Below are 22,079 nucleotides of genomic sequence, written 5' to 3' on the forward strand. Positions count from 1 at the left end.
CATAGCTCAGGTTTGAAATATCTTTCATCTGAATCCAGAGAGCTTCTTAAAGGAATGGGACCAGGTCTTCGCATCTCACAGCATAGCACAACACAGTGTGTGCGTATATATGTGTGTGTGTGTATATATATATATATAAAATCCACACACGTACACACACACACACATATAGATACATAGCAAGTCCTTGGTAAAGATCTGTAATATACAATTCCAACATTCAGCAACCATATACCATCTTTTTCATATGAATTCAAATCAATGAGGTAGAAAAAGGTAAGACAACTAAATATAACAATATTTTTTATGGGGAACAAGAAAACGTAAGAGGACATTAATTAATAATATCACCAGTAATATAGTATTAATAATAAAGAGTTAGCATTAGTTAGTGCTTACAATGTTCCAGGCACTGCTCCAAGAGTTTTACATGAATTAGTTCATATAATCTCAAAATAACCTCATTTAACAGGTACTATTATTACTTTGGAACCCTGGTGGCACACTGGTTAAGAGCTCAGCTGCTAACCAAAAGGTAGGCAGCCTGAATTCACCAGCCACTCCTTGGAAATCCTATGGGGCAGTTCTACTCTGTCCTATAGGATCACTATTAGTTGGAATTAGCTCAACAGCAACAGGTATGGATTTTTTTCTTTTTGGTATTATTACTTCAGAGATACCTGCTGGTGCAGTGGTTAAAGCGCTTGGTTGCTAACCGAAAAGTCAGCAGTTTGAACCCACCAGCCACTAAACAGGAGAAAGATATAGCAGTCTGCTTCTGTAAAGATATATAGCCTTGGAAAAACCCTATGGGGTGGTTCTACTCTGTAGTATAGGGTTGGTATGAGTTTGAATCAACTCAACAGCAGTAGGTTTTTTTTTTTTTTAATTACTTCCAGAAGCCCAGGTGGTGCAGTGGCTAAGCGCTCAGCTGCTAAATGAAAGGGCAGCGGTTGGAACCCACCAGTGGCTCTGAGGGAGAAAAGACCTGGCGATCTGCTCCTGTAATCTTTACAGCCTAGGAAATCCTATGGGGCAGTTCTACTCTGTTCTGTATGGTCACTGTGAGTTGAAATCAGCTAGATGGCACACAACAACATTATTACCTCCATTTTGTAAATGAGAAAGCTGAAGAACACACAAGAGAGGTAAAGTAATTTGCCTAAGGTCACAGTTAGTACATATTAAAGGTAGGACTTAATTCCAGACAGTCTGCCTTCAGAGCCCATCTTCTTAATCATTATGCTATACTAGTGGCATACAGTTTAGAAATGGCGCTGTTTTTATGGGTACGTGAAAACCGTATACAGTCTTTAGAATTCAGCTTTTTAAAAATGGTTACAAAGCCACTACCAATTATTAATTTTTTTTATTGAAGTACAATTTACATATTGCAAAATGAACAGATCTTTTGCGTTCAGTTCATCAGTTTTGACAAATGCATACACCTGTGTCATCCACACCTCTATCAGTACAAAGAATACTACTATCACCATAGATAAGTCCCTCCTGTCCCTTCCTAATCAATCCCTCTGCTCCAACAAAAGCAAGAAGAAATCAGTGTTTGATCACTATAACCACAGATTAGTTTTGGTAATTCTGGAACTTTCTATAAATAGAATAACACAATATGTACTTTTTTTTGCTTCTTTCACTCACCATCTTATTTTTGGTATAAATCTATATAATTGCATGTATCAGAGGTCATTCCTTCCTATTGCTGAGCAGTATTCATTGTATGAAAATACACTTTGTTTTTCTACTCTACTATTGATGAATACCTGGAGTGTTTCCAGTGTGGAAGTGTTAAGAACACATGCTACGAACATTCTTTTACAAGGTTTATTGTAAACATGTGTTTTCATTTCTCTAAGATAAACACCTAGGAGTGAAATTGCTGGTCACAGGGTAACAGTTTAACATTTAAAGAAATTGCCAATCTGTTTCCCAAAACTGGTTGTACCACTTTACACTCCTGTCAGCAAGTTATAATGGTTCCAATTGGTCTACAACTTTGCTAACATTTGCTGTTGTAAGTCATACTCATTTTAGCCATTCTTGTGGAGGTAAACTGGTATCTCATTGTGACTTTAATTTGGGATTTCCTGATAATGATGTTGAGCACTTTTTCATATAAATATACTATTGTATATAGTCTTGAATTGTCTGTATAAAGCTTTTGCCTATTGTAAAAACTGGGTTGTTTGTATTTTTATTATTGAGCTGCAGTGGTTTATTATGCATTTGGAATACAAGCTTTCTGTCAGATATGTGTGTTGAGTATTTTCTCTCAGTACATAGCTTGACTATTGGTCTTATTAATAGCATCTTTTGATGAAAAGTGTTTAATTTTGATTAAATCCAATTGATCTATTTTTTCTTTTTTGTTTAGTGTTTCTGTGTCTTTTCTAATATTTGCCTGCCCCAAAGTTACACATACTTTCTCCTATATTTAGTTATAAAAGCTTTGTAAAATTATAGTTTTTACCTTTAGGTCTATGTATGATGTGAGATAAGGTCCCTGAGTGGTAAAAATGGTTTGTGCTCGGCTACTAACCAAAAGCTTGGCAGTCTGAACCCACTCAGCAGTGCCACAAAAGAAAGGCCTAGTGATCTGCCATAAAACTACAGCCATTGAAAACCCTATGAAGCACAGTTCTACTCTGAAACAGGTGGCGTCACTATGAGTCAAAATCCACTTGATGGCAGCAGGTACATGGTGTGAGGTAGGGGTCAAGGTTCCTTTTTCTCCATGATTTTCAGTTATTGCAGCACCATTTGATGAAAACACTTTCTTTTCTCCACTGAATTGCTTTGGGGCTGTTGCTGAAAATCATTTGACTATGTATGAGTCTATTTCTGGACTCTTCTGTCTGTTCTATTATCTATTTATTAATCTTTTCATCAATACCATACTATCTTGATTACTGTAGTTCTCTAGTAAGTCTTGAAAACAGGCAGTGTTAGTATTCTAAATTTTTCTTCTTTTTAAAAATATCTTTGGATATTCTAGCTCATTGGCATTTCCATGTAAAAAGAATAATCATACCAACTTTTGCAAAAAAGCCTGCTATGTAAATATAATTATTATGGAAAATACATCTTTATACAAGCTAAATATAAACAACACTAGTCATGTTACACATTAATATCTCTTTTATTTACGGAGATTTTAATGTTTTCATGTTTAAAATAATTATGAGCTAAGAATAATGTATTTATCAGTTGTATTGAGATAAAAATCACATACTATACAATTCACACATTTAAAGAGTACAATTCAATGGTTTTTAATATGTTCACAGAGGTAGAGAAATAGTATCACAATCAATTTTGGAGCATGTTCATTACCTAAAAAAAATTCCGTACCCAATTAGCAATCATTCTCCACATCCCCCAATACCTGCTGACCCTAGGAAATCACTAGTCTACTTTATGTCTCTATGGATTTGCCTATTCTGGACACTTCACATAAATAGAACAAATCAGTCTTAGAAGAACTATAACCATAATGTTCCTTAGAAGTAAGGATGGCTAGACTTTGACTCATTTACTTTGGACATGTCTTCAAGATAGACCAATCACTAGAGAAGTACATCATGTTTGGTAGAGGACTACCGACAACAAGGGAAACCCTCAATGAGATGGACTGACACAACAGCCACAACATAGGTTCAAACATATAAAATCATGAAGATGGTGCAGGACTGGGCAACATTTTGTTCTGTTACACATAAGTTCACCTTGAGTCAGAGCTAACTCAAAGGCAACTAAGAACAACAAAAACCCATTCAGTAGTAAAATGTCAGGATTAAGCTATTGTTCCTGTTCAGCTACAGAGCCAATCAGTGACTAAAAACCACATAAAACTTTATTTTTCCTGAGACTAGGTAAATAAGCACTTTCAGGAGTCCCTGTCTGACCCTAAAGAAGCACATGATGGAGTCTGATCTACCTAAAATGTCTATTTGTTGAAATTCTCTCATCATTAATAATCTTACTAAAACTACAACTTTGTGACACATTCTTTAGTGACATATCCTGTCTGTTGAACAACGTTATTTATTATATGCTATTTGATCAAACTCAAAAGAAATTCTTTTTCTGTACTTTCATCCTCTTTTATTGAGATCTAAAGTATAGATGAAATAACTATAAAAAATCAAAAGTGTATTTGGTTTATTTGCTCTTTCTGCATCACCTATCTGAGTTTCCAAGAGGATTTCTTGCTAAGAAGATTACTGCCTTCTTTATAACTCCCACTTAACATAAGTCTATTTCTTTAAGAGTATGAGCGTGTATAAAATGCTTTAGACAGCATCTAACAGCCTACGGACAATCATTTATCTGCAATACAAGAAAAGACAAATGCTCTTGCTTTTGCTTCTATCAAGCTCAGTTCTGTTTCTCTGTAATTTGTATCCACTAAATTTGACTCAGTCCTTGAGAAAAATATTCTTCCACAAATCAATCTTTTAAATATTTGAAGACAGCAGAAACCTAAATTTCTGCTAGATGAAGCAATTTTGGTTCATTAAACCATTTTCTTCACCGTTTTTCCTCTAGATTTCTATATTAATGTCTTCCTTGAGCGTGCCATCCAAATCTAAATACTATACTCCAGGTATGAGCTACTCAGGGTCAAAGTGAGATGATGTCCCACATTATTTTGGATACCAAAAAATATATCAATGGCAACTAAGATCTCATCGCTGGTGGGGGAAGGGGAGGAAAATAACAATGCTTTTCACATTCAACCTTCACAAAAACGAGAAGACTATATGGACAAAATAGCTTACTATGTTTGTTAAGAGTAGTTCCTCTGTGTCAATAAGTTAAAGCTAACTGAAATGCCACGTCCTAACGCATATCATTTAATAAGCATAATCGGACACAATTGAGAATTTGAGAAAACCTATGGTTTTTCCCCAGAATATACATATATCACATAGAACGAAGAGATACTACTTATAAGGGATTTCGCTGTTGCCTGAAGCCCATCTATGGATCAGAGAGATGCGCTATTCACTACTAAAACACCACTTGCTTAGCTGGCCTAATAACATGCTTAGCGCTGCTGTTCTACCTGCTAGTTTGTTGCATAGTGCCCGCTGTCTTAAAAACTTGCAAGTGGCCATCCAAGGCACGACAATTGGTCTGTATTCATCTGAAGCAAAGGAGGAGGAAGGAGAGTCAGGAATAGGAGGAGGAAATGGAACATGTGGCTAACTGCCTCCATGAACAACTACCTCCTTTGCCATGAGACCAGAAGAACTGGATGATGCCCACTCCCATTACTGAACATTTTGATCAAAGATTCTACAGGGGAATCCTGATCAAAAGGGGGAAAATACAGAACAGAATTTAAAATTCTCATGAAATTCAGACTTTCGGGAGCTATGGAGGCTGGATAAACCCCTGAATCTACTGCTCTGTGATAATCTTTAAACCTTAAGCCAAAAATATTCTCTGAAGTCTTCTTAAAACTGAACATTTTTTTAGCTTAACTAGTAAAAGAATGCCTGCCTTGAGCATTGTGCTCTTTTAAGATCTATATGGCATCAAATTGACAACAGTAACTCGAAAGTTTAGATGGGAAACTTAGGGGGCAGTGAGCTTAGGTTAATGAGGGAGGAAAAACTCAAAAAGGAGGATGAGAATGGTTGGACAACTCAAAGAATATAATCAATGCCATTGAATGGTACATGTAGAATTGTTGAATTGGTATATGTTCTGCTGTGTATACTCTCAACAACAAAAATAAAATAAATTATTTAAAAAATGCTTAGAATGCTCCTCAGATTTCTTCAGGTCCCCAATAAAGAAATGTACACAGCAAAAATAAAAAACATATTAAAATGTATAGATGAATTTATCAAATTAAAATAATTGGAAATAAATAATGTCTAATAGAATAATGTCTAACAGAAAACTATAGCTAAAGAAGAACCAAGCAACACTTTTCTTGTATTTTCTTCAAAGAATGTGTTTTCCTATGCGTATTATTCTTCCATTACTATTTGTCAGATTCTGGCATGTTGAAGTACAAGGAGGTATGTCTTGACATAAATCCCATTGCTAAATATATTCACTTATTTGACAAATATTGAGGGCTGACTATGTGCACTCTCCTTGGCACTGTATTAGGCCCTGGAATTCCCCCAGTCCCACAAAAAAAGGACCACCTTAGTCTCAGAGACTGCATTCTAGTAGGGAAGAGATAAAATTAAGAAACACAAATATAAATGTAAAGATATCCAAAAAAGATACCTGACAATGCATTTCCATGATGAACCATCTTGATCATCTTGTTCTTCTATGTACAATCTGACATTGTGATCTTGATCCAACTGGTACCAGTACATGAGGCCATCTTTGTCTCGGCCAATTGGCTGGAGACGCATAGTGTCGGCATCTTCCTCATTAATAATATTCTTGAATTTGAGATTGTCATCAAACTGACACTCGCAGAGGTACTGGAAAATAACCAGAATATGGTTTAAAACATCCCATAAATATTTCTCCATCATTATAAATGTGATACTTTCAACCATCATATTAAAGTCTTTTGTTACTCTTAGGCTGTGTCAAGAGGTACAGTATTGGCCATTAACACAGATATAAATGCACTTTTAAGATTCCAATCTAAGAAATTCTTTTACTTCACTTGGTGTTTCTCAGTGCAATGTAGGGATCTAACACTCTTAGATGTCGTAGTGGCTTACTATAGCACTGACACAGAGATAGGAGTGGAAAGAACATGTGTAGTGTAGCCATCTTTCACCATCCTCTTCCCTTTTCACATACACCCCTTGAGAATAATCAATTTTAAAAGACAGATTTTAAGTTAAGATTTTATTTTAGCATTATATAAACTTGTAAGTTTATCCCAATCACTGACATATAAATCAAGTTCTATTTCAAAAGCATTAAGCTTGCTTGTGCTAAAGTCTCCCAACTGTCTCATGGTATAAAATTTCTCGTGACTCTTTTTCTCCTAAAGGTTTAAGAGACCATTATTCTTGAAATGGCTATGTGTTTTTTAAAGCCAGAAGCATTTGCACTTTTCAGTGAACGTAGTCTTTCATTGATAGTTATCTCTGGAACATTCTTTTAATAATAAAAGAATAATAAAAAGATATTCACATGACTATTTTGGAGGACATAAATTTTTATTATATATTTTTGTGTATTACTAGGGCCTAAAGACAGATTATCTTCCCTGAGCCTCTCTGCCTAGGCAGACATCACACGAAGTTCCTATCACAGTCTCCTTGCCTGTGTTAGTTAGTCCAGTAGTCTCTAAACATTGTGATCAAGCATCCCTACCAGTAAAAAAAAAAAAGATAAAACACTCTCAATAATTGTGTGTATATATATATGTCACATATATATCTACGTGCGTATACACGTGTATATTTATAAAATATACATGTATATATTTATTATTATATATGTACCTCTACTAACATATTCTGTACATTATAAGAATGCAGAAAAAGTTATTTACAAAGCTGAGATTTTTTTAAAAATATGACTAGAAGTTGTTCTATGACTTTGTTCTGACACTTAATGAACTATGTTACATACCCCTTTGAGGCCACAAACTAGTCTTTGGTCTTAACTCCCACTCATGACTCATGGTGACACATTCGCTTGCCTGATACTACAACCTGAAATCTTCAGTTTACTATAACTTTTAGTTTTCTTAGGAAGGAATCCAACGAATCTTAGACTTTCATGTGGATCTAACAGCAATTTGGGGCAAGAAAATAACATCTCCATATAGTAATATTCTATTTCCAAAAAATAGTATATATACTTTCATTACATTTTAAGAAAAATCATTTTATCTTGACGTCCTCTGAACATGAAACCTACTTAATGTAACACCGTGAGTTAGTGAAAACTTCATTAATTTTTCTGCGAAGAATATTTTTTCCTTCATTATCCTGGCCATGTCACTACTTATTAGGACCAACATGAGGAAGTGGGCAGGAAGAGAAATGGGAAACTGAAATTTCAAAATAAACCTCCTTTGAGAAGACCCAGTTTAATCAAGGAAGTTTTGGTTATGTGAGGGTTTTATTAAGTACACAATGGCATGCCCTAGTCATTTGGAAAACAATTATATCAAATTACCTACTTCATATTATCAGCAAACAGATTAACCATGGTTACAGCATTTATTAGCAATGCTTGTGAAGGCTGAAAATAATAAATAAAATTAATCTGGGGCAACTGTTTACTCATTTTACTACTGTCTCTACAAGCAGAGATAATTAAGTCTAGCTATACTTATGTGTGGATACCCTGGTGGCGTAATGGTTAAAGAGCTACGGCTGCTAACCAAAAGGTTGGCAATTCAAATCCACCAGGCGCTCCTTGAAAAACCCTATGGGGTAGTTTTACCCTGTCCTATAGGGTCGCTATGAGTCAGAATCAACTCCCTGGCAATGGGTTTGGTTTTTTTTTAATACTTACGTGTAGAACAACAACAACAAAACCCAGTTATTTAAAGAACAGACTGTTTTTGGCACCAAAAAATGAGAATCTACTAATCTGTTCCATTTATAATAAAAATGTCTACTTTTCAATTCAATGAAGAGTTAAAAGTGAAATTTTAAATTAAAATAATTATAAATAATAAATTTATTACCTTTAAGAGTGCCAGTTTGCATTCAACACTCATTTCAAGATAGCCCTTCTTTTCCATCTCCCATGCCCAGGTGCTATTAAACTCTTGGCATATCTGTAAGAGAAAGTTAATATTTGAATACATGAAAGCAATTTTAATTTACATTTGTAGTTGTGTTATATAATACTGTCACACAACAAAATAATGTTAACTGTTCTTGTTAATATATATCTGTACACCAAACACAGTCTAACCCAATTCCACAGTAAAATGGAGCTACTTAAAACACACAGGAAATGTTTACTATTGTTTGATCACTGAATTTAAGAAATTATCTCTGCAGCACCTTCCTCTGCTCCCAAGGACTTTATACACACTTTCTGTGGCACATTCATCTACATGAAAGTAGTAATTATTTGATTCCATCTCTCCAAATGTCCTGGAATTTCCTTGAGGGCAAAGACAATAGTTTACTCTTCTCTACAAATAGAACACATTAAATAAACATGCCGAATTATATACATATTTTTAATTAAGCCACTTTCCAACTCAATATACTCCTGTTTATGGATAAAGTAAAAACTTCCTTGCTTAGCATTTGAAACTTCTGTTATGTGGCTTTAACTTCATTTCTAGGCTTTTCTCTCTACACAAGCATTCCAGGGAAACAAGAGCCACTGTAGCAGGCTAAGGTAAAATGATTTGGATAATTACTCCATCCAAAGTCAGTACAGGAGCCTTCCTTCCATTTCAGCAGCTCCTCTTAGACTAGAGGACAGAAGAGGCCAATAAGGAAAAAATCCATGAGTTCTATGACCTCTCTGAGTCAGCCTATTCAGCAGTAACAGGGGAATAGTTATAATACCAATCTTAAAGGTTGCGAAGTAGACATGAAAAATAATGTAAAATACTTAACAATTTTTTGCTCTTTTCACAATCCAAAAAACAAATACTATAATGGGTGACAAGGCAGAAGAACCAAGACAAGGCATGAGGTTATGCTGAAATGTGGAAAATAGGCTAGACAGGCAGACCGGAGAGAAACAAGTAGGCAGGTAGGACTGTTTATATGACCGCCTCAACTCAGAATAGGACCTGGAAGCCCTCCTAGGTGGGCTACCCTTTTCCTCTTCTTCACTAGTGTCATCTTTTTACCAGTTTGTACAACGAAATTACAGGAAGTCTTTGATAGGGTAGAAAAAGAACATAAAGCAAGCAATACAGCTGGGAATGGAGAGTTTTATTTATTTATTTATTGTGCTTTAGGTGAAAGTTTACAGCTCAAGTTAAAGTTTCTCATACAAACATTTAAATACACATTGTTATGTGACCCTGCTTGCTCTCCCTACCTCCTTTCCACCCTGGATTACCCATGTCCATTCAACTAGCTCCTATCCCTTTCTGCCTTCTCATCTCGCCTCTGGACAGGAGCTGCCCATTTAGTCTTGTGTATTTACTTGAACTAAGATTAAGAAGCACACTCTTCACGAGTTATCTTTTTATGTCTTATAGTCCAGTCTATTCTTTGTCTGAAGAGTTGGCTTCGGGAATGGGTTTAGTTCTGGGTTAACAGAGAGTCCGGGGGCCGTATCTTCTGGAGTTCCTATAGTCTCAGTCAGACCATTAAATCTGGTTTGTTTACTGGAATTTGAGTTCTGCACCCCACTTTTCTCCTGCACTGTGAGGGACTCTCTGTTGTTTCCTGTCAGAATGGTCAATGGTGGTAGCCGGGCACCATCTAGTTCTCCTGGTCTCAGGCTGATGGAGTCTCTGGTTTATATGGCCCCTTTTGTCTCTTGCGCTAATATTTTCCTTGTGTCTCCAGTGTTCTCCACTCTTCTTTGCCTCAATTGATGCGTCTTAGATGGTTGCTCGCTAGCTTTTATGACTCCAGACTCCACCCACTAAAGTGGAACACAGAATATTTTCTTGATAAACTTAGTTATGCCAATTGATCTAGATGTCCCCTGTCCCTGCTGCACTGTCCCTCAAACAGTTTGGCTGTGTTCAGGAAGCTTCTTAGCTTTTGGATTAGTCCAGTGGTGCTGACTTTCCCTGTACTGTGTGTTGTCCTTCCCTTCACCTAATTCTTGTCTACTTTCTAGTTAGTGAATTCCCCTCTCCCTCTCTCCTCACCCTCATAACCATCAAAGAATGTTTTCTTCTGTGTTTAAACCTTTTCTTGAATTCTTATAATAGTAGTCTCATACGATATTTGTCCTTTTGCGACTGACTAATTTCACTCAGCATAATGCTTTCCAGATTCATCCATGTTGTGTTTCACGGATTCATCGTTGTTCTTTACCATTGCATAGTATTACATTGTGTGAATATACCATAATTTATTTATCCATTCATCTGTTGATGGGCACCTAGGTTGTTTCCATCTTTTTGCTACTGTGAACAGTGCTGCAATGAACATGGGTGTGCATATATCTATTCATGTGACAGCTCTTATTTCTCTAGGATATATTCCAAGGAGTGGGACTGCTGGATCATATGGTACTTCTATTTTTAGCTTTTTAAGGAAGCGCCAAATCGATTTCCAAAGCGGTTGTACCATTTTACACCCCTATCAGCAGTGTGTAAGTGTTCTAGTCTCTCCACAACCTTTTCAATATTTATTATTTTGTGTTTTTTGGATTAATGCTAGCCTTGTTGGGGTGAGATGGTATCTCACCGTAGTTTTGATTTCCATTTCTCTAATGGCTAATGATCATGAGCATTTCCTCATTTATCTGTTAGCCGCCTGAATGTCTTCTTTGGTGAAGTGCCTGTTCATATCCTTTGCCCATTTTTTAATGGAGTTATTTGTCTTTTTGTGGTTGAAGTTTTGCAGTATCTTGTAGAATTTAGAGGTTAGACCCTGATCGGATATATCGTAGCCAAAAATTTTTTCCCAGTCTGTAGGTTGTCTTTTTACTCTTTTGGTGAAGTCTTTTGATGAGCGTAAGTGTTTGATTTTTAGGAGCTCCCAGTTATCTACTTTCTCTTGTGGTGTTTGTGCATTGTTATGTTTTTTATTCTGTTTATGCCCTATATTAGGGCTCCTATTGTTGTCTCTATTTTTTCTTCCATGACCTTTATTGTTTTCGATTTTATATTTAGGTCTTTATCCATTTTGAGTTAGTTTTTGTGCATGGTGTGAGGTATGGGTCGTGTTTCAGTTTTTTGCAGATGGATATCCACTTATACCAGCACCATTTGTTAAAAAGACTGTCTTTTCCCCATTTAACAGACTTTTGGCCTTTGTCAAATATCAGCTGCTCATAGGTGGCTGAATTTACATCTGGGTTCTCAATTCTGTTCCACTGGTCTACGTATCTGTTGTTGTACCAGTACCAGGCTGTTTTGATTACTGTGGCGTTATAACGGGTTCTAAAATCCAGGGATGGAGAGTTTTCAAAGGCTCACAGGAAGAATGAATTTTCCATTCTCTGAAAAGCCATACTTACTCTGACTGACAGCTTTGTATTTTATAGAGGAAAAAACCCTGATATATACAGAGGAAAAGGAAGATTTTTGGGATCGTATACAGAGAAGACCCTAATGTGATTATATCAAAAGCTAAAGTGTCAGGATCTGAATAGACATTTCACCAAAGAAGATATAAAATGGCTAATAAGTATAATAAAAGACATTCAACATTATTAGTCATTAAAAAATACCAAACCTGACTGGAGAAACCCTGAGAGTATGGCCCCCAGATTCCCTTTTAACTCAGTACTGAAGTCACTTCTGAGGTTCACTCCTCCGTCAAAGATTAGACAGGCCAGTAAAAGAAAATGAGATTAAATGGGCACACCAGCCCAGGGGCAAAGATGAGAAAGCAGGAGGGGACAGGAAAGCTGGTAACGGGGAACCCAAGGTTGAGAAGGTGAAGAGTGTTGACATGTCGTGGGGGGGGGCAACCAGTGTCACAAAACAACATGTGTGTTGTTTCATGAGAAACTAATTTGCTCTGTAAAGCTTCATTTAAAATACAATTAAAAAAAAAAAAAAAAAAACCAAACCTGTTGCCGTCGAGTCAGTTCCAACTGATAGTGACCCCATAGGATAGAGAAGAACTGCCCCACAGGGTTTGCAAGTAGCGGCTGGTGGATTCGAACTGCTGACCTTGTGGTTAACAGCTGTACCACTTAACCACTGTGCCACCAGGGCTCCTATTAGTCATTAGGGAAACGCAAATTCAAACCACAATGAGATACCATATCACACCCACTAGGACAGCTATACTCAAAAAGACAGATACAACAAAAAATGTTTGTCAGGATGTGAAGAAGCTAGAATCTCGTACACTGGTGGTAGGAATGTAAAATGGTGCAGTCACTTTGGAGAACAGCTTGGCAGTTCCTCAAATTTTAAATACAGCTACAAGATGGCTTAGTAATTTCACTCCGAGGTATATACACACAAGAAATGAAAACATATGTCCACACACACACACACACACAAAAACTTGAATATGAATGTTCACAGCAGCATTATTCATAATAGCCCCAAAATGGAAACAACCAAAGATCTCTCAACTGATAAATGGGTAAATAAAATGTATATCCATACAATGGAATATTATTCAGCCATAAAAAAGAGTGAAGTACATGCTACAACATGGATCAACCTTGAAAACATCATGCTAAGCGAAAGAAGCCAAACACAAGGGCCACATATTGCATGATTCCATTTATATGAAATGTCCACAATAGGCAAATCTACAGACAGAAAGTAAACTAGTGGTTGTCTAGGACTAAGAAAAGGGAGAATGAGGAATTACTGCTAATGGATACTGGGGTTCTTACTAGAGGAATGAAAATGTTTTAAAATTAGAAATTATCTCCTAAAACACCTAAAAACAATAACCCAAGAGGTATCACTTTAAACATGCGAAAACAAGCTCAGCAGTTTGATTCCAGCATCATGCTCCTTCCGTTTACACCAAGTAAAGGGCAGAGACAAGGGAGAACAAATATAAGACACTGAAATCACTGCAATCATGTTACTATTCCCGGTCTCCTCACCTACATATATATAAACAAATTACAATTATCCCTTTTTCAAATGATCTTGGATCTTTTTAATGTGGGCTCTTTAATTGCACTGAAAATTCCTTAAGGACCACAACTACGTCTGAGTCTGCATTCTGACAATGGACCTAGAGATGATCTTAAATGACGTATAAATGGGAATGACATCAACATCTACCAATGCTGTTATGAGAATTAAAAATAAATTATTTGCCAGGTGCAAAGCAGACATTCAATAAATGGTAGCCATTATTATCAGACTTTCTTTCTCTTTAAACTTCTACCAAAGCTTCCATAAATCTGTCTAAATGATGGGCTTCAGGGAATGAGAAAATGAGACTCATTTCCACGTAGAGTTGGAGTTAGAAATAGATGGGGGAAAAAAGAGATGAAGGTTATATACATGAGAAACAGAAAGAATTGCTAAGTGATTAAGAATACAGAACATGACAAAGGGCTCTATATATAATAAAAAGAAAAAAAATGACATGTCTGTCCAAAAAAAAAAGGTAGAGCTTTTCTAGGAGAGAAACAGTGCCTTATTCATCTCTGTATCCCATGCAACTGGCCCAGTGCTTGGCATATGTGTCAGGTAAATGTTTAATAAACTGTCAGGTAAGTATTTAATAAACTGTAATGCTAAAAATAAGAGGTGTTATAACAAATAAGTATAATAATAATAACTACATTAACATTTATTGAGAAATTTACTGTATTAAGGCTGAGCTAGGTACACTTATGATTCCATTTTATAGAGAAGGAAATTGATGCACAGAGAGGCTACCTACCATGCCCAAGTTTATAATACTAGGGCTGGAATTTCAGCCCAAACAGACAAATACAAAAGCTATTTACAGTTTGGCAGTTTCTCAAAAATTTAAAAGCACAGAGTTACCATATGATCCAACAATTCCATTCCTAGGAATATACCCAAGAGAAAAGACATACGTACACACAAACACTTGTACACAATTCTTCAAAGTAGCATTATTCACAACAATCAAAAGTGGAAATAACCCAAATGTCCATCAACTGATGAACAGATAAACAAAATGTGGCATAACCACACAGTGGAATTTTACGCAGCCATAAAAAGGAATGAAGTACTGATAAATGCTACAACATAGATGAACCTTAAAAACATTATGCTAAGTAAAAGAAGCCAGACACGAAAGGCTACATGTTATATGCTTCTATGCATATAAAATACCCAGAATAAGCAAAATATAGGTAGTAGATCAGTGGTTGTTAGGGGGTGGGGGAAGGAGCCCTGGTGGCACAATGGTTAAGCATTTGGTTGCTACCTGAAAGGTTGGTGGTTCAAACCCACCAGTGGCTCCTCAGGAGAAAAGATCTGGCCATCTGTTCCTATAAAGATTACAGCCTAGGAAACCCTATGGGGCAGTTCTCTGTCCTATAGGGACACGATGAGTCTGAATGCTGGCACACAACAACAGCGGGTGATGGTGGGGAGGAATGGAGAGTGACTGGTAATGGGTATGCTGTTGTTGTCATATGCCGTGGAGTGGGTTCCGACTCATAGAGACCCCATAGGACAGAGTAGAACTGTCCCATAGGGTTTCCAAGGAGCAGCTGGTGGATCTGAACTGCTGACCTTTTGGTTAGCAGCCGACCTCTTAACCACTGTGTCACCAGAGCTCCCTAATTGGTATGAGATTTCTTTTTGGGATGATGAAAATATTCTGGAATTAGATACTGGTGACGATTGCACATCCTTGAGAATATACTAAAAACTACTGTATACTTTAAAAGGGTGAATTTTGTGGTATGTGATTAATATCACAATTGGAAAAAAAAAAAAAAAGAGTGACAGAGGAACAACCAATAATGCAAAGTCCAGCTTATGACTTGGATGAAGTATTTATTTAAATGACCTGCTGTATACCAGGACGCTAGAGGAAGAGACAGGTGTTCACTGACTATAGTACAGGGTAATGCTCAGTACCTGAGATGGGTCCAGAATGACATAGCTCAAAACTTGGCCAACAATCCAAATCTTGAAGCACAGTCAGTGGTTCATGGTATCACAGATTTCAAATACAAATAAACAACTATTGATTAGTATCTACTGTGTGAAAGGGGGGAAAGGGAAACAGGAGTGGATACAAAGATAAATAAGATACAGGCCTCTGTCCCTGCATTGCTTAACTTTAATTTACTCATGTTCTTTATTTTCAGTGTTTAGGGTACAAAGCTTTTGTTGTGGTAATATTCAGAGATAAATGTACTAACTCATTTTTTATTTCTTTACAGGCAATGTAAGATATTATTACATATGGACCTGTGGTATTTGATTTAAAAAAAAAAAAAGATCTATTTAAATATGCTTGAAGAGCCTTAACATACTGCCACCAGAATGTAAACACTACACATAAAACTTGCAAATAAAAAAAGTACTCTCAAGAACATCTAAATAATTCTTATTCAGGACTACCTAAATCTTCTACACCAAGGGTCAGCAAACTTTTTCTATAAAGGGCCAGACAGAAACTAATTTAAGCTTTTATGGTCTCTTTTGCAACTACCTGTATTCAACTCAGCTGTAATAGTACAAAAGCAGTTACAGAGAAAATACAAATTAACAAGTGTAGCTGTGTTCCAATATAACTTTATTTAAGGGCAATGAAATTAAATTTCGCGTAATTTTCACGTCAAAAAGTATTATTCTTTTGATTTTTCCCAAACACTTAAATATGTAAAAAGTACTTTTTTTAATTGTACTTTAGGTGAAAGTTTACAGCTCAAGTTAATTTCTCATACAAATATTTATACCCATATTGTTATGTGACATTAGTTGCAATCTAAAAACCATTGTTCACTTGCAGGTTATACAAAAACAGGCAGTGGGCCAGATTTGGCCCATAGGCTATAGTTTGACCAGAGAGCCAGAGACTGGCTGAGCCTATCAGAATATACAACAGTGTATTCTTGGTTCCTTGGAGCAAATTAATCCCCACTAGATTGGTTGTTGTTGTGTTTTAACGTGATTCTCACCAAGCAGCCTTATAATTTGGCTTCTCATACAGTTTCTCTGTAGGAAGAGAACGTTCCAATATCTAAAACATTCATACTTATCACCACAAATTATTATCCCATACTACCAGTTTTATGTTTGATTCTCTCTAAATTTGGTTAACGAGAGGTCACATCCAGTTGCATCCCCCTGCACAGTGCCTGAGGGACAGCCCCTTCTGCTGATACACACAAAATCAATGTTCTGTGCCTACAAGGCTGAATGCCAAATACTCAACCTAGGAGGCTTCTTGGCTGCCTGCCAGCTGCTATTCCCTGGCAATACCTCGTGTCTTTTCCTCCTAACATCTACACACAGAAAACCAAGGTTGGGTGAGGATGGAAAATGTTACAGTAAGGGGGAGGAAAGTGACCATTTAAAGGCTCCACATCAGCCAAAAATTTATAAGGAAAGAAGGTTTCACGTGCCTACATAGCAAGCACATGGAATTTATTTCAGTGAGATCATTAACATTTATCTTGGACTCATATATACAATAAATGGACCAATAATCCTTTTTATTTCTAACAACTCAGAACACAAGGTATTTCAAAAAAGGGGAGAAAGGATCCTTGGACATCATTCAGATCCAAATCTTTATTTTACAATAAAAAAAACAAAGTTTAAAGAGATTCATTTACTCAATGATTCTACAAATATTTATGCATGCCTACTATATGCCAGGAACTGTTCTAGGATCTGGAGACACCACGGTGAAAAGAGACAGACAATGTGCAATCATGGAGCTAACATTCTGTGAGGAAGTCAAATGGGTAAACAAGTAAGAAAATATCAAGTAGTGACAAATGCTATGGTAAATATAAAATGGAGTAATGTGATAAAGTCTGAGTGCTACTCTAGATTGGCTGCTCAGGAAAGGCCTCACAAAAAAACTGACAGTTGACATTAAAGTTGAGATATGACTGAAAGAAAAGAGGCCAGCCACAAGAGTATCTGCAGCAGGAATATTCCAGGCAGAAGAAATAAGCTAACACAAAGGTCTTAAGGTCTGGCATGTCAGAAGAAAAGAAGATGATGAGCAGAGATGAAGTGGTGTAAGGGGGAAAGTGATACAAGGTACGAAAAAGACATAAGGTTGGAAAGGTAAGCAAGAGATAAATTATGTAGGTGATCGAAAGGATTTAGGATTTCATTTCAAACATGATGGAAGGCCATTGAAAGGTTTTAAATTGGGGAGTAACATGACCTAAATTTGTTTAAAAAATATGGTTGCTGCGTGGAAAATGGATTGCAAAGGGGCAAGAACAGAAGCCAGGAGACCAATTTTAAGGCAAGAGGATAATGGTGACATGGACTAGGATGTTAGCAGTGGGAACAGCGAGAAGTAGACAGCTATATTTTGGAGGTCATTAACTTTTGATGGAATGAGTGTAGAGGAAACTGAAAAGAAAATCAAGGGTGACATCTAGATTTCTTGGCTTGAACAAATGGAAGAATAGAAGTGCTTTTGACTAATGAATAAAACACTGGGAGAATGGAGTTGACAAGAGCTTTATTTTGGACACAGTAAGTTTGAGGTATGTACTAGACATTTAAGAAGGACCTTACTGAAAGTTAGTTAGCAACTGAGCTGAAACATGAAGCTTATGACCCCGGTTCAGAGATCATTCCATGTGATCATACTGTCTTTGCTCAAACCTTTTCAAACCTGAGTCAAAAAGAACTTTTTTAAATTGTACTTTAGATGAAGGTTTACAGAACTAGCTTCTCATTTAACAGTACAAATATTGTTTTATGACACTGGTAACAACCCCATGACATGTCAGTACTACCCCTTCTCGACCTTGGGTTCCCTATTACCAGCTTTCCTGTCCCCTCCTGCCTTCTCGTCCTTGCCCCTGGGCTGGTGTACCCCTTAAGTCTCGTTTTATCCTATGAGTCTGTCTAATCTTTGGCTAAAAGGTAAACCTATGAAGTGACTTCATTACTGAGTTAAAGCGGGTCTGGGGACCATACTCTCAGGTTTTCTCCAGTCTCTGTTAGGCCAGTAAGTCTGGTCTTTTTTGGTGAGTTAGAATTTTGTACTACATTTTTCTCCAGCTCTTTCTGGGACCCTTTCTCGTGATCCTGGTCAGAGCAGTCAGTGGTGGTAGCCAGGCACCATCTAGTTGTACTGGACTCAGTCTAGTGGAGGCCGTGGTAGTTGTGGTCCATTAGTCCTTTGGACTAATCTTTCCCTTGTAACTTGTTTTCTTCATTCTCCCTTGCTCCTGAAGGGGTGAGACCAGTGGAGTATCTTAGATGGCTGCTCATAGGCTTTTAAAGACCCCAGACACTATTCACCAAGATAGAATGCAGAACATTTTCTTTATAAACTGTGTTATGCCAATTGAGATAGATGTTCCCCAAGACCACAGTCCTCACAGCCCTCCACCCAGCAATTCAGTTGCTCAGGGAGTTTGGAAGTGTCTATGGAGCTTCCACGACCTTTCCTTGTACAAGTTGTGCTGGCTTCCCCAGTACTGTGTACTGTCTCATCCTTCAGCAAAGATACCACTTATCTATTGCCTATTTAGTATTTCCACCCCATCCCTCCCATCCCTGGTAACCAACAAAGATTGTTACTTCTTGTGTGTAAACCTTTTCATGAATTTTTATAGTAGTGGTCTCACACAATATTTGTCCTTTAGTGATACTTATTTCACTCAGCATAATGTCTTCCAAATTCATCCGTGTTGTGAGATGCTTTGCAGATTCATCAATGTTCTTTATCATTCAGTAGTATAACACTGTGTATGTACCATAGTTTGTTTATCCGTTCATGTATTGATCAGCATCTAGGTTGTTTCCATCTTTTTGCTATTGTGAACAATGTTGCAATGAAGATGGGTGTGCATATATCTATTCATGTGACAGCTCTTATTTCTCTAGGTATACTCCTAGGACTGGAGTTGCTGGATCATATGGTACTTCTATTTCTAGCTTCCTAAGGAAGTGCCACATTGTTTTCCAACAGGGTTGTACCATTTTGGATTCCCACCAGCAATGCCTAAGAGTCCCAATTTCCCCGCAGCCTCTCCAGTATTTGTTATTTTCTGTTTTTTTGATTCGTGCCAGTAATGCCAGGGTGAGATGGTATATCACTGTGGTTTTGAATTGTATTTCTCTGATGGCTAGTGATCGCAAGCATTTCCTCATGTGTCTGTTAGCTGCCTGAATGTCTTCTTTGGTGAAGTGTCTGTTCATTTCCTTTGCCCAAATTTTAATTGGATTATTTGTCTTTTTGTTGTAGAAGTGTTGGATTTTCATGTAGACTTTAGAGATTAGACCTTTGTCAGATTTGTAACAGCCAAAATTTTTACCCCAGTCTAAAAATTCTCTTTTTACTCTTTTGCTGAAGTCTTTTGATGAGCATAAGTGTTTAATTTTTAGAAAATCCCAGTTACCTAGCTTATCTTCTGGAGTTTGTATGTTGTTAGTTATGGTTTTTGTATACTGTTAATGCTGTGTATTAGGGTCCCTAGCCTTGATCCTGTTTTTTCTTCTATGATCTTTATAGTTTTTGGTTTTATATTTAGGTTTTTGATCCATTTTGAATTAGTTTTTGTGTATGGTGTGAGGTATGGGTCCTATTTCATTTTTTTGCAGATGGACATCTGATTCTGCCAGCACCATTTGTTAAAAAGACTGTCTTCTTACCATTTGGTGGACTTTGGGCCCTTGTCAAAGATCAGGTGACCACAGGTGGATGGATTTATAACTGGGTTCTCAATTCTGTTCCACTGGTCAATGTATCTGTTGTTGTACCCGTACAAGGCTGTTTTAACTACCGTAGCTGTATAGCAGGCTCTCCGGTCAGGTAGTGTGAGTCTTCCTACTTTATTCTTCTTCAATAGTGCTTTACTTATTGGGGACCTCTTCCCTTTCTATATAAAGTTAATATTGTTTTTTCCCTCTCTTTAAAGAACGATGCTGGTATCTTAGTCATCTAGTGCTGCTACAACAGAAATACCACAAATGGATGGCTTTCACAAAGAGAAATTTATTTTCTCACAGTCTAGTAGGCTAGAAGTCCAAATTCAGGGCATCAGCTCCAGGGGAAGGCTTTCTCTGTTGGCTCTGGAGGAAGGTCCTCGTCATCATCAGTCTTCCTCCAGACTAGGAGCTTCTCTGCACAGGAACCTCGGGTCCAAAGGACGTGCTCTGCTCCCGGTGCTTCATTCTTGGTGGTATGAGGACCCCAATTCTCTGCTTGCTTCCCTTTCCTTTTATCTCTTACAAGAGATAAAAGGTGGTGCAGGCCACACCCCAGGGAAACTCCCTTTCTACTGGATCAGGGATGTGACCTGGGTTAGGGTGGTGTTACAATCCCACCCTAATCCTTTTAAATGTAATATTACAATCACAAAATGGAGGACAACCACACAACACAGGGAATCATGGCCCAACTTGATGAACACATTTTTGGGGGGACACAATTCAACCCATGACAGTTGGTAATTGGATCAGGATTGCATTGTATTTGTAGATTGCTTTGGGTAGAACTGTCATTTTCACAATGTTGAGTCTACCTATCCATGAGCATGGTATGTTTTTCCATTTATGTAGATCTCTTTTGGTTTCTTACAGTAGTGTTTTGTAGTTTTCTTTGTACAAGTCTTTTACATCTCTGGCTAGCTTTATTCCTAAGTATTTTATTTTTTTAGGGGCTATTATAAATGGTATTGTTTTCCTGATTTCCTTTTCGTCATTCTCTTTGTTGGTGTATACGAATCCAACTAATTTTTGTATGCTTATCTTGTATCCTACTACACTGCTGAATCTTTCTCTTACTTCCAGCAGTTTTCTCGTAGAGTCTTTTGGGTTTTCTATATATAATATCATATCGTCTGCAAATAGGGACAGTTTTACTTCTTCATTATGAATTTGGATGCCTTTTATTTCTTCTTCTTGCCTTATTGCTATACCTAATACTTTCAGCACAATGTTAAATAGGAGTGGTGATAAATGGCATCCTTGACCTGTTTCTGTTCTCAAGGGGAATGTTTTCAGCCTCTCTCCATTAAGAATTATGTTGGCTGTTGGTTTTGTATAGATGCCCTTTATTATGTTGAGGAATTCCCTTTCTATACCTATTTTATTGAGTTTTTCTCAGGAACTGGTGTTGGACTTTGTCAAATGCTTCTTTACGTTAATTGAAATGATCTCATGATTCTTTTATTTATATGGTGGATTACTGTCATGGACTGAATTGTGTCCCCCAAAAATATCTCTCAACTTGGCTGGGTCATGTATGATTGTGTACCATTCTGTAACCTGATGTGACTCCTTACGTGTTGTAAATTCAATCACTATGATCTAATAAGACAGAATAGTGGCAGTTATACTGATTGGATAGTGTCTTAAGTCAATCTGTTTTGAG

The 22,079-nt window shown here is 37.0% G+C and overlaps 1 protein-coding gene across 3 annotated transcripts in view; it reads right to left on the reverse strand.

Moving 5' to 3' along the window:
* The window catches only part of RSF1 (remodeling and spacing factor 1), a 192,506-nt gene that overhangs the window by 67,137 nt on the left and 103,290 nt on the right, over positions 1–22,079 (reverse strand). For all 3 annotated transcript variants that reach the window (XM_023736589.1, XM_004381995.2, XM_023736590.1), the window contains exons 3-4: positions 8,660–8,752; positions 6,271–6,476 (exon numbers count right to left, since the gene is read on the reverse strand). In XM_023736589.1, the coding sequence (XP_023592357.1) occupies positions 6,271–6,476; positions 8,660–8,752 (299 nt within the window). The remainder of the gene's footprint in view (positions 1–6,270; positions 6,477–8,659; positions 8,753–22,079) is intronic.

Source organism: Trichechus manatus, unplaced genomic scaffold (genome assembly GCF_000243295.1).
Source record: "Trichechus manatus latirostris isolate Lorelei unplaced genomic scaffold, TriManLat1.0 scaffold00088, whole genome shotgun sequence".
Classification (NCBI taxonomy): domain Eukaryota; kingdom Metazoa; phylum Chordata; class Mammalia; order Sirenia; family Trichechidae; genus Trichechus; species Trichechus manatus.